At 40.0% G+C, this 12,416-nt stretch overlaps 1 protein-coding gene across 2 annotated transcripts in view; it reads left to right on the forward strand.

Moving 5' to 3' along the window:
- The first annotated feature begins 234 nt into the window (after nucleotides 1-234).
- The window catches only part of ALG14 (ALG14 UDP-N-acetylglucosaminyltransferase subunit), a 37,553-nt gene continuing 25,371 nt past the window's right edge, over nucleotides 235-12,416 (forward strand). The window contains exons 1-3 of one of the 2 annotated variants that reach the window (XM_083359432.1): nucleotides 235-1,147; nucleotides 2,688-2,839; nucleotides 11,224-11,355. In XM_083359432.1, the coding sequence (XP_083215558.1) occupies nucleotides 1,009-1,147; nucleotides 2,688-2,839; nucleotides 11,224-11,355 (423 nt within the window). In that variant the 5' untranslated portion in view covers nucleotides 235-1,008. The remainder of the gene's footprint in view (nucleotides 1,148-2,687; nucleotides 2,840-11,223; nucleotides 11,356-12,416) is intronic. The other variant, XM_083359431.1, reaches the window with a different exon arrangement.

A 12,416-nucleotide genomic window follows, 5' to 3' on the forward strand; every position in this document is an offset into this window, starting at 1 on the left:
AAACTTGATAGAAAGCCAATTTATGGAGAGGAAGTGAACGCATGTCTTCCATCCAGGCTTTTAGATCAGATACATTTTTTATCAATATAAAATCAGGGCTTTTTTTCTCATAGAATGCACAGAATGGAGTTCCAGTACCTTTTTTGGATGGAACCTTGTAGGTTAGGCAAGGCGTGTTGTATGACATGTGTGAGTTCCGGCACCTTTTTCTTTTACAAAAAAGCACTGTATAAAATAATATTTTAGTGGCATCCCAAACATCAGGGTCTACTTTATAGCAAATCACAATGGTGCCAAAAATAACACACCTGGAGTGACATTATGATTCAATTGCTACACATGTATTTGGAACACGGTGTTTGACACAAGTATGTTATTTATGATATTTGTGCAATATCATGATGAACTTTCATCACTGGCACCTTGGCATTATATTTTTAAAAAGAAGTCTATGTATCCACAATCCATTTCATGTAACTTGTAAATTACAAATAATTTGGGATACAACAAAATATGCAGTGTTTAATATATGTCAATATTGCCTAGCAAAAAAACAAAACGACACACTAGGAAGGTTCAACTCTCTTACATTTCTAGTAAATGCACCTTCTTCAGTCTTATGTTCTTAACTAGGGTTTTTTTAAAAAAAAATATTCCATTAAAATACCACAGAACACAAAAGTGGTCATTGCCATTCTCATCATAAGCTAACAGAAAAGCACATCTGTCGTGCACCTTAAAAAAAAAACCCAAAACCCTAAGGTCTGCTGTCTATTTATTAATTTAGGAAATATTTTCTTTTTCTTTTTTTGGGGGGGGGGGAAACAAGCATTGCAGCTACATACAATCAACGCTTGCAAAAACAAAAACAAAAAACGAGAACGGCGACGAAAACACTCCGCTGGACGAGCAGCAGAATGTTTCTGCAGTATTTTGAACTGCTTCGGCTCCCGTAATTCCCCTCCTGCTTCCTACTACTGTAGAATTTTATCGAATGACAGCCTGGATATGGAATGGTCGTTTTGGGCAAAGCTGGGCGTCTCGATCATCTGTTTCCCTTTGCTGATTCTTTTCGTCCTGCGGTTTGTGAAGCGACGCCCTGTCTCTCTTAATGCTGATGTCAAACTCCTGGTGGTTGCCGGTTCTGGTAAGACAAAAAAGCTAGAAACAGTCAATTAACACAGGGTAGGCTGTGGCCATCCGCACTACATTACCCAGAAAGCAAAGCAGCCGCTACAGAAAGGAGGCGTTCTTGCTGCTGATTACTGTGCTTGCTGAGACATGCTGGACGTTGTAGTTTCTTTGAAGAAAAGTTGCTTGGAATTGGGTGATGTGTTTAGAGAGGATTCAGGGGGTTCTCCGCCTAATATTGTAGAGGCACAATATCACAGTTACATTCGTGATTTTAATTCTTAATTCCAATCGTAAAGCTTAATTCTTCCTTGACAATAATTGTTAATAGCGTGAGATTAGCGTGAACCGGGGTAATCTGAACCTGGATGTCCCCAGTTTTAGACCAGCCCTGGTTCTTTGGTGTAGTCTGATGGAAATATTACAACGGCATCTTAGTAGAAGTATCTCTACCTGCCTAAGTATTTGAAAAAGAATGTTTAATATAGCCACTTCTGTTGTAAAAGAGAGCAGAGTGAATCCCAGTCTGCTTTTTCTTTGCTCTGCAGCCAAAATTATAAAAACAGTAAAGCCCCTGAAAACGGTTACCGTTGCCTTTCCCTTGAGGTTGGGAAGCAGGAAAACCCATAAGGAAAAGACAGCCTACCTCTACTCTCTTACATTGAGACAGGGAGAATTTTTAGCAAAACAGTGTTCTGGCTGGTATTTGGTCCTCTTCTTAATGGGGAGGGGAAAAAAAGCTGCTAGCTCTTTCACACTTGCTAGTAAAATTCACACCCCATATCAAAAATATGGTTTGTTTGATTTTCATTCAGGATAGCTAAACCCAGATGTTGCCCTTTGTAAACCATGGTTGATGGTTTTGTTTGTCACACTAAGCCAACATAATTTACTCAAACTAATTAAAACAAACGACAGCTTAGCACTACGCTGGCATTCACTTGCGCTGTCTCTGCAAAACAAATTACGGCTTAGTACTACATGGCCATTCGCTTGCCCTGCCTCTTTGAATTGACTAGTGTTCTATACCACTTAGTAAGTTGATGGTGAGCAAAGGAAAATCTACTTTGCCATCTCTTCCTTTCTCTCCCCCGTACCCCCACAGTGAAATAAAACAGGAAAGGTGGTCAACTTCTCCATTTCCTGTGGTGCAGATATTCTTGGCCCAGTCATCCTGCTCCATTAGCCCAAAACAACATGTTAGTAAACAGAATTGGAGTGGAAAGGGACAGGTGAGTAACTGGAGACAGTGGCAACTATTACTTGCTTGGTCTTGTTTTTCTAGACATTGTAGTAAAACACAAACTAACCAACAACATAGTTTAGCTTGTACAAGCCCTTGTGGTTAGTTTACAGTTCAGTGGTCAAGCAAAAGAAAGAATTGGGTTATTAAGGAAACTGTATTTAAGTCAATTGTGAATAAGTATGGTTTGTAAAATCCAGCCTACAAAAGGGGTGAGCTTGTTTGGAGGTAAATCGACAGAATGATGAAATCAAATTCTCACGCTAAAGTCAGTGTAACTTACAGAGGTTAACTCTGATTGTGTATTTTTCAGGAGGACACACTACAGAAATCTTAAGGCTGCTTAATAGCCTCTCCAAGAAATATTCTCCCAGGCATTATGTTTTGGCCGATTCAGATAAGATGAGTGAAGAAAAAATCTGTTCTTTTGAACAAAAGAGAGCTGCTAAATACCCCAATTCCTCGGTGAGTTTTTATACCTATTTTTCTAATTGCTCATATTTTATTAAATATTAATGTCACATTTCTTGCTAAAATACTGTAAGTTTTCCCAATTTGCACTAAAGTTCCATCCCTAAATTTTTCACTTTTCTCATTATCTTGGGGGCCTTCCATGCAGGCCAGAGAAAGCTTCACTAAGCACTAACTCCAGAGGAAGGGACCCGGCTTTGAGATAATCTTGAAGCATCTGTATCCTCCAAACATAAAATAACACTGTACATCTGTCTTTAAAGAACAGGGATGTCCAGCCTTGGCAACCTTAAGACTTGTGAATGATGGATTCCCCCCCCCCCCGCCCATGGCTGATTGAAGAATTCTGGAGTTGAAGTTCACAGGTCTTAAAGTTACCAATGTTGGACTTTTGGCTCTGTCGTATACCTCTAATCTGTTCTGTCTGCATGCATTGGGATAGGATATGTCTGATCTCTAGGCCAAATGGAGTGAGGTTTCTTATTTCTTCTGAAGTTCATGAGAACAGATCATTTTCTTGAAAAGGTTGCTAAGACAAATCCTTTTCTCAAGGATCCCCTTTATTCTTCCACCTTTCACTGTGCAGTGAAGCTTCCAAACAGCAACAGTCAATACTCATGGGAGCTATTTAAAATACTCCCTAAAGCCTAGAAGATGGGAACAATTTAGAATAAGCTACAGGTGAAACTTCAGACAAACATGTTAGGGGGTTACGTGCGTGAACCTGGCTCGTGGCACGAAGCCCTGTAGCATAATTGCTTGAAAACAATGTCCCTACCCTTGTTCAGAGCTAGACTGTTTCTAGCATGGGACATGTGCCAAGGATAGATGTAGATCTTTTGCTGACTCATCAGGAAGATGTGGGAATGATCTTGGGAGACAGAGGAAGACCCACAGATGAGGTGAGCTGTATGATAAGAGCAATAGCAAAAGCGCTTGCACTTATATTCCACTTCACAGTGCTTTACACTACAGCACTCTCTAAGAGGTTTACAGAGTGAGCATATTGCCCCCAACAGTCTCATTTTACCGACCTGGGAAGGATGGAAGGCTGAGTCAGTCTTGAGTGGGTGGGGATCGAAATCCTGGCAGTCAGCAGAAATAGCTTGCAATACTGCATTCTAGCCACCGTGCCACCACAGCTCAGTCTACAGGTGGGGGGAAGGGAACTGGCCCTAGTTTTCCAGAGATTAAAAATAGAGCAAAGGTGAGATGCCTTTTCAGTCTTGCAAGATTCTGTGTAATGTAACCTTACAATAAAAATAGTGCTGATGCTTCTGGTTGTGCTTCTTGTCCAGACTACTTTATAGGACTAACAGATGTTTCACTGTCAGCTATCTAGTATAATAATTATGAAGGGGGAAAATAGTAAACAAAAGTAGAGTTATGTAAGGAGAGACCTTCAGTTCTGTCAGTCCAGTTATTCAAAATAATTTCCCGGGCTTAATACTACATAGTTCCAGTGTATATCTTTTTTTTTATCAAACTGCTGGACAAATCTTGGGTTCTCTTGAAAAATAAATAAATAAATAAAGATTCCACAAGCCTGATATATACTTGCCTTTATTCTATCAATTTTTTTTTAAAAAAAGTTAAAAGTGGCATAGCCTGAGCATCAGAACAGATTGGTTAAGCATTGGGGGTTTGCAATGTCTTGCATTGTTGAACTGACTCATGAATAATTTCCATTAATTGCTCATTGCTCTTTTATCATTATGTATTTAAGATTATTGAGATAATCCATTAAACATATTTCAGATTTCTTTTTTTCTTAAAATTTCCCAACCAAAGTGAAACACTTGCAGGAGCTTAAATTGCTCTAGTTTTGGGGGGGGGGGGTTAGGGGTGGATTGGGGAACAGGATAGAGAGACTGTAGCCATAATCTTTTATATACTTCAATTTGTTTCCCAGTGGTATTTCATTATTCATGGGGAAGGGAAGGGAACTATTGGAAGTATTCCAAACCACAAGGTTGCAACCCTATAGCCATTTCTTGGAGATAATGTCCCTTTGAACTCAGTGAGTCCAAGTAGACTATGTAGGATTATTCTCTGGCTCTGTTCAAACTTCATGATTCACAAGATATATTAGCATAATGTGCAAACCCAAAAGCACCAGAGCACCAGAACAGGAGAGTTCAGTTTCCAATCCAAAACAACCCCACATCTGTTTAGGGCTCAACTATCCTGTTCAGCCACAGAACATAAAGTGAGCCCACTCTTGCGGCGGCTTTATATAAAGACAAGGGCTTAGAATGTTTTCCCTCAAATAATGATTTTCTAGCCCTCCCAAATTCATTGTTTAATTTGTTTGGATTACTCACCCTGGAGATGCATAGAATATGCCTGCAGCATAAGCAGAAAATTACATTAGTGTCCTGGCATTATGATTTATTAGCAGTAAGATTAGTAGCCACATTTCAAAATTATGTTCTCTGGCCTGATGCTTCATAGAAGCACTAGACATTTATAATCCACCAGCATGGCTATTAGCATATGTTTAGCCTAAACTACTGTAACCTGATGAGTTCCAGATGAATTAGATTCCAACTGCTATAATCCTTTGGGCAACACGCCCTTTGGCTATTCTGGCTGAAGACTACATAAAGCCTTCAAACACATTTCAAGACTGATAGATTGAGAAACTCTTGTGTGTATTTATCTAGCAGGCCGGTGGAATAGGCCGGACAGTTCTAGTTTTGTACCTGATTCAGCACACATCCAAGCTTGTTCTCCTTACAGTTTTGCCAGCACTACTTTCTTGCTTGAATTAATATGGGACATAGCTAACTTCCAATTCTGCTTCTACGGTGAAGATAAACTGGGAGGTTTGGAAGTGGGTGGATTGAAGATCCAAAAAAAAAATCCTTTCATCTCTTTCCGTGTAGAATTATAGAAAAACATACTCTTTTCATTTCTTCCTTTTTATTTTTGTAAACTCCCTAGGGTAGCCCCATGGTGAGATAGGTGGCAAATAAATTTAACAAATAAATAAAACATCAGGAAGAAGGGTGGAGTTTAATGTTATGTGTATATTACAATCCTGAATATATGAGCCCAAAATTTAAGTTGCTAAGTGAGAAATTTGTTAAGTACCCTGTTTTATGTCTTTTCTTGCCACATTTGTTAAGTGAATCATTGCCATTGTTAATAACATGGCTGTTAAGTGATTCTAGCTTCCCCCTTGACTTTGCTTGTCAGAAGGTCACAAATGGTGATGACTCCAGGACCATGCAACCATCATAAATGTGAGTCAGTTGTCAAGCATCCAAATGCAAATCACATGATGCTGCAATGGTCATAAGTGTGAAACATGATCATAAGTCACTTTTTTCAGTGCCTTTGTAACTTCAGTCACTAAGTGAACTGTGTTGTAAGTCGAGGACAATCTGTATTCTGTCCTAACTATCTAACAAGTTCGAGGTAACAAAAGGCGAAGAACATTAAAGCTACTGTATGTTTCTATTGGACTGACTTCTAGAGCAGACATGTCAAACACAAGGCCCGGGGGCCGGATCCGGCCCGCGAAGTGGTTTCATGCGGCCCGTGAAGCCATCCTGGAAACTGAGGGAACGGCCCCCACTGTCTTGGCCCTGGCCCAGAGACCCTCCTTCTGCCAGGGACCCTCAGATCTGTCCCACTCCTGCCCAGGCCCCCATAGGCACCCTTGATGCGAACGATGTAGAGCTGGCCACGCCCACCCAGTAGGCCATACGCACTCTAGCCACGCCCACCAAGTAGGCCACGCCCACCCTGGCCATACCCACCCGGCCCCCTGAGGGCAACCGCAGTGCTGATGCGGCCCTCAATGAAATTGAGTTTGACACCCCTGTTCTAGAGTTTCCATTTTTACTGAAACACTTTTGTGTTTGCTTTCTGTTTAGCAGAGATTGTCTCTGACAATTGTCTTTTGTAGGATTTTGCACTGCATGAGACTGCTTTCCTATTGCCACCCCAGTTACTTGTCTACTCTAATTACCTGTCAAATTCTAAGGACTGTGATCCTGATGACAACTTAAATAATTGATCCTCATTACACTTCTTTCTCGGATATAAAAAAATTAATGGAGATTTTGTTCCCTTTGAGGTACTAGACTAGAGGGTTTTTTTCTCTCTCTCTTTGTTTGGAGACCTGTATTTTCCTGCACTGAAGCAGAAGAAGGTTTATCCTGCATCATCATCACCATCATCATATCATCTGAATTACATAAATAGAGGACAATGTAGGTTTCAGAATATTTAGATTATTGCTATATAAACTGAGTAATCTAGCATTTTGTGTCTGGCAGTAGTCAAGCAGTCACTGTGTGTGAGTTGGGTGGTTATATAAATTTGTTTGATAAATAAAATAATAAATTCAGGAAGACAGATGGGCATTAGTCACTTCCATAATTGCTGTTCAACAACTGATACCTAAAGCATGGTGCTTGTGATTCTAGAAAGCCACAGCGTCATCACGATTAGTAGCTGTTGATAGCAATCTAATTAATGGAAACCCAATCTAATCTTTTACGTGAAAGGAGATGAAATATGTCTTCCAAAATGGGGTTCCCCACATGTGGTGCTTATAAATACTTGCATTTCCAATCATGAACTTCAGTTAATCTGCTGCTACTTTGAGTGAGAACACAAATTGAATTAATTAAATTGCCTTTCAAATTTCATTTTAATGTATGCCGATCAGTGTACATTCAAAGTGACAATAAAGTTATTCTATTCTATTCTATTCTATTCTATTCTATTCTATTCTATTCTATTCTATTCTATTCTATTCTATTCTATTCTATTCCTATCCTATCCTATTCCTATCCTATCCTATCCTATCCTATCCTATTCTATTCCTAGTCTAGTGTATATTCTATTCTATTCTATTCTATTCTATTCTATTCTATTCTATTCTATTCTATTCTATTCTATTCTAATCCTATCTTATCCTATCCTATCCTATCCTATCCTATCCTATCCTATCCTATCCTATCCTATCCCTATCCTATCCTATCCTATCCTATCCTATCCTATCCTATCCTATCCTATCCTATCCTATTCTATTCATTTGGGCAAAAAAATCAAGGAGAGAACTCCTATTTCAGAACAGTGGACTACCCATTGTAGCGTATGAAAGATATTCAACCTAGTTGAATATCTCTCAGCTTGGTGGTTTTTCTTGCAGATATTTGTTTACTTTTTCATCACTTTGTTTTCTCTGCCTCTTTCTTATTGTCCTTTCTTATCCTGCTTGCACTGCCTGTTCCTTCTTCATGCCACTTCACTATTGGGTGTTCTTTTTGATTCTGCTTTTTAAATCTCCTTGGTGTTATTTTTTTTTCTTGACTCATAAAATTTTGGGGCCTCTCCAGTGTCATAGCACCCTCTTCTGATCATGAAATGAGTTACCGCTGTAAATAATGTGTACGCATTCTGATGAAATGTGGAAGGTGTGAATGTGTGTGGGGGAGGGGGGGAATGAAGGTGAAAAATTCTCCTGAAATGCCTTTTCAACTTCCCTATCTAGTCTTCAGTGCTGATAATTATCAATCCAAGTAGCAACTAAATCTAATCCTGTTCAGCATTTTCAGTCAACTAAAAGTTGGATGCATGCTGCCACCTGCAGTAAGTTGGAGAAAAATACATTATTTTTTTACATTACTTTTTAAACCCAAACTGAAGTGTGGAGGAGGAGTAACATGTGAAAACTACTTCACAATATGAATGCAAAAGTGTCTTGTGTTAGGAATGTGTGTGAATTATTATTTTTTTCAATTTAAAGCGATTGAGTTCTTTTTGATCTAAACCCACCCATTTTTGAGTGTAGCCTTTGGCCTGCCCTAAAAGCTAACACAGCCTCTTTTCCGTGGGAATCAATATTGAAAGCAATTTAATGACAAACAGTCAAAATATAATTGTATAAATGCAACATTCCTTTGATACAGATAGTCTTTGACTTATGACTGGTCACTTAGTGACCTTCAAAGTTATGAAGGAACCCCCACCCACCCACCCCCAATACTTACGACTCAGTTCTGAAGTTGTGACATCCAGGATCTTTCCCAATGGTCACATGATTGTATTTTGGGCACTCAACAACTCGCTCATGTTTAGAGCTGTTTACAGCGGTCTGCAGTCATGTGACTGCAATATGTGACAATTCTCCAGAAGCTGTTGTTTACTTCTGCTTTCTGGGGGGGGGGAAATGCCCCATAGTGAACAATGGGTTTGTTTAACAATCATGGTGTTTGCTTTAAGTCCATCACATTTGCTTAACAACCACCACTAAAAAAGGTCGAGTCCAGTCATGCGATGACCCACTTTCCAACCACCACAACTTACGACTGTAATTGCCAGTCTCATTTATGGTTGTAACTCAAGGACTATTTATTTTACCTCTGAAAAGAGCAAAAACATAAAATAACAATCCAAAAAAGATACATTTTATGCAAGGCTAAACATGGCTACTGTCTCCAGGACAGCTTCTGAATGTTGATGGTCCCTAAGTACCTTCTGCAGGAAAGGACAACTTAATGAGCAGGGCACCGGTAGGCATTTCCTTCTGACCAGCTGGAAATCATATAGACAGAAGACCAGAGACTGTCTCATGGGGCTATCAACTATGTCAGGGGTGTCAAACTTGCCACATATCGTGACTTTTTCCCCATTGCCAGAGCTGGGGTGGATGCAGTTTCGGCCCGCAGGCTGGCAGTTTGACACCCCTGAACTGTGTGATGATTATTCTGGAGCTTTCCTAAGCTAGATCTTGGGTAGTAAAGGATGGTTTGGTGGTTTGATCTGATACAGTTATTATATGAGGACCCAGATTGTTGGGGGCAATTAAGCTGACTTTGTAATAATGCCGCTTGGGGGGTGTATGAAAGCCCTAACAAGCAGGCATATACATAGAATGAAGGCTACTGCTAAGCTTGTAAGCCGCCCTGAGTCTTCGGAGAAGGGCGGGATATAAATGTAATAAAAAATAAAAATAAAATAAATAAATATGCTTGATTTGTTTTAGGCCTGATTGCAAAAAAGATACAAAGGGTGTGTTTGACGTGGTTTTGTTTTGTACTTATGGATATCTGCCTGAAACAAATCTAAGATATGTCTATTAAACATTAATGCCAAGTAATATTCAAAGCTTGGCAGGTACTTCTAAGAGGGTATGAACCGAAGATTTAATTTCATATCAAACCCAGAAGTGGGCTAAAGTGTAGATCAGAATCTACAAAGCTATTTGTAATAATAAGATCTTAAACTCCCAAAGTATTTTACAATAATTGCTCATAGATTTAGATTGGTAGATGCACAAACAGACATGAATATAGATGGGGAGGGAGAGAGAGGAGGTTGCTGACATGAAATTTCAAAGTAACCCAGATTAGACTTTTTTTCCTGAAAAATTGAATTCAGTTTTGAAAACAAATTCTTAAGCTCAGTGTCTGCTCAGAGATAACCAAATACAATTTCTTGATTTTAGGCGTGTATCTCTGGATGAAACAAATGTAGGAAGAAAAGGCTGAAGTCTTACTAACGTCCACCAGGTGGTGCACGTGATCTAGTGCTGTGTGATACATCTATGCCAACCTCCTCAAAAGCACTCAAAAAAGTTACTTGTTTTTAGTAACCTGGAGAGGCTGGTTGCATGATAGTTACAGGAAAGGTCACAGCCTCCATGGCCATATAGAAAATGAAATAGTGTACCAGAAAAGCAAACATAGCTTCCTGCCAAGGAAGCTGTGGGAGTTACTGTAATAGGTTTCTGAGAAACTGAATCATAAGGTTGGAAGGGACTTTGATGCAGGATATTTTTTTTAACCTGTGGAAATTAAGCAAACAGCAGGAGATACCAGTCTGATCACTCCCTATAGAGACGATGAAATGGTACCAATGATATGGTAGCTGCAAATGAGCCATTAAATATAAGATTGGTCTGTGCTTCCTAGCTCTATATTTCTCAAGGTTTTACCCAAAAGGCTTTTCCTGAATGCTGCTTTGAAGAAAGAAAAAGTCTTGGCCACAAGAAATTCAGCATGTATTGTTATTTTATTTACCTGAAAGGAAGATTTGTTTCTTTTTCCAAAGAATTTACCTTTGAATTAGAAAGGTTGTCTTAAATTAGCTGAGTTTTGGGAGGTCTGTGTTTGTGTGTGTGTGTGTGTTGGGGGGGAATCTTAAATGTGGATTCTTTCTCCTTTTAAGTTTTTTGCAGAATTATCTCTGGTGGCTCATGCTGAAATGCAACGCAAATAAAGCGGGAGCCCCGTTTAAGATAGACTGTCTTCTTTATCTGTCACTGTTTATATAGCTGAGTGCTTTACAGTACAGGAAATCATGCTTACCGTAGTACCCAAATGATTCTTATCTACAAATCTGTTAATTCTCCCCAGGAGTTACAGTTTGCCCTCCATCGCATTCCCAGAAGTCGGGAGGTCCGTCAGTCCTGGAGCTCTTCACTGCTAACCACCATTCATTCCTTATTTTATTCTCTTCCTTTGGCCTTCAGGCTCAACCCGGATGTGGTACGTAAAATCACTTGTGTAATGAAACAGTAGAATGTAGCCAGTTGCAAAAGATGCGGCTACTTGAAAATAACAGATCTTTGGTATGTTATATGTGTTTAGGACTGATTTAAATTTTTTCGCAGGATTTCCTTGACTGCTATATTTCAGGCAATGTGAACCATAGTTTGTCATGACAAGTACTAAACTTGTCTAGATCTTGGATACTGTTCTGTACCAGCCTACTACCGGCCCTGCAGAAAAGGCAGAGACAACCCCTTTACAAGAAGGCAAGAGGCTGGAACTAAGCCTGCCAAATTTATGGACACAAAAGCAAACAGAGCAAAACAAAACACGAACCATGAAATAGGAACTATTCAAACGGTTGCCTTCAGCAAACCAGCCCTCCCACACATTCCCCTTTTAAACAGTTCAGGGCGTGGCTTCTCTCTGCCTCCTTCCGAGGTGCCCCATTGCCTTCCTCTGTTTACTCCTGCTTGACTGCCTCCTGCGTCGGGCGTCCTTGAACAGGGCCAGCTGTGGGTCATCATGCACGCTGTCAGGCTCACACAGCTGGGTCAGCGTCGTAACCAGATGAGAGGACCCTGGCTTAGGGCTCTGCGGAGCCTCAAGGCTATCCTCAGCAAGCTCTCCAACACCCCCCTCCTCCTCCTCTGAATCGTCCGACCCAACTGCCGAACCCACAGGCTGACCCTGAATCACAACAGATACGTACACATTTGCTGGTACACATTTGCAGCCACCCCTGCCGCCTCCTCTTTTGTTTGCCAGTTTTTTTTATTTCCATTTATGTTTTACTATAACTCAATAGGTTATCCAAACCAGACAAACTATGGACAGACTTAACTGTACAGTGCTAGCAGTGCTAGATTTATACTAACCATTATTAATATTGACTACAATTTATGGTGTGGTTTTAATGATAAACTGAATTAATGGCAGTCAGAAGATTTGCTGTTTATCTCTTATCGCTGAAAACCTTGAAAGGGGAAAAAGGGAGCCAGGCTGTTCTATCCGGCACTAACCTGTGATTTACGATTACTTGTATAGCCACCGAATTT

Source organism: Vipera ursinii, assembly GCF_947247035.1.
Source record: "Vipera ursinii genome assembly, chromosome: 3".
In the NCBI taxonomy this organism is placed as follows: domain Eukaryota; kingdom Metazoa; phylum Chordata; class Lepidosauria; order Squamata; family Viperidae; genus Vipera; species Vipera ursinii.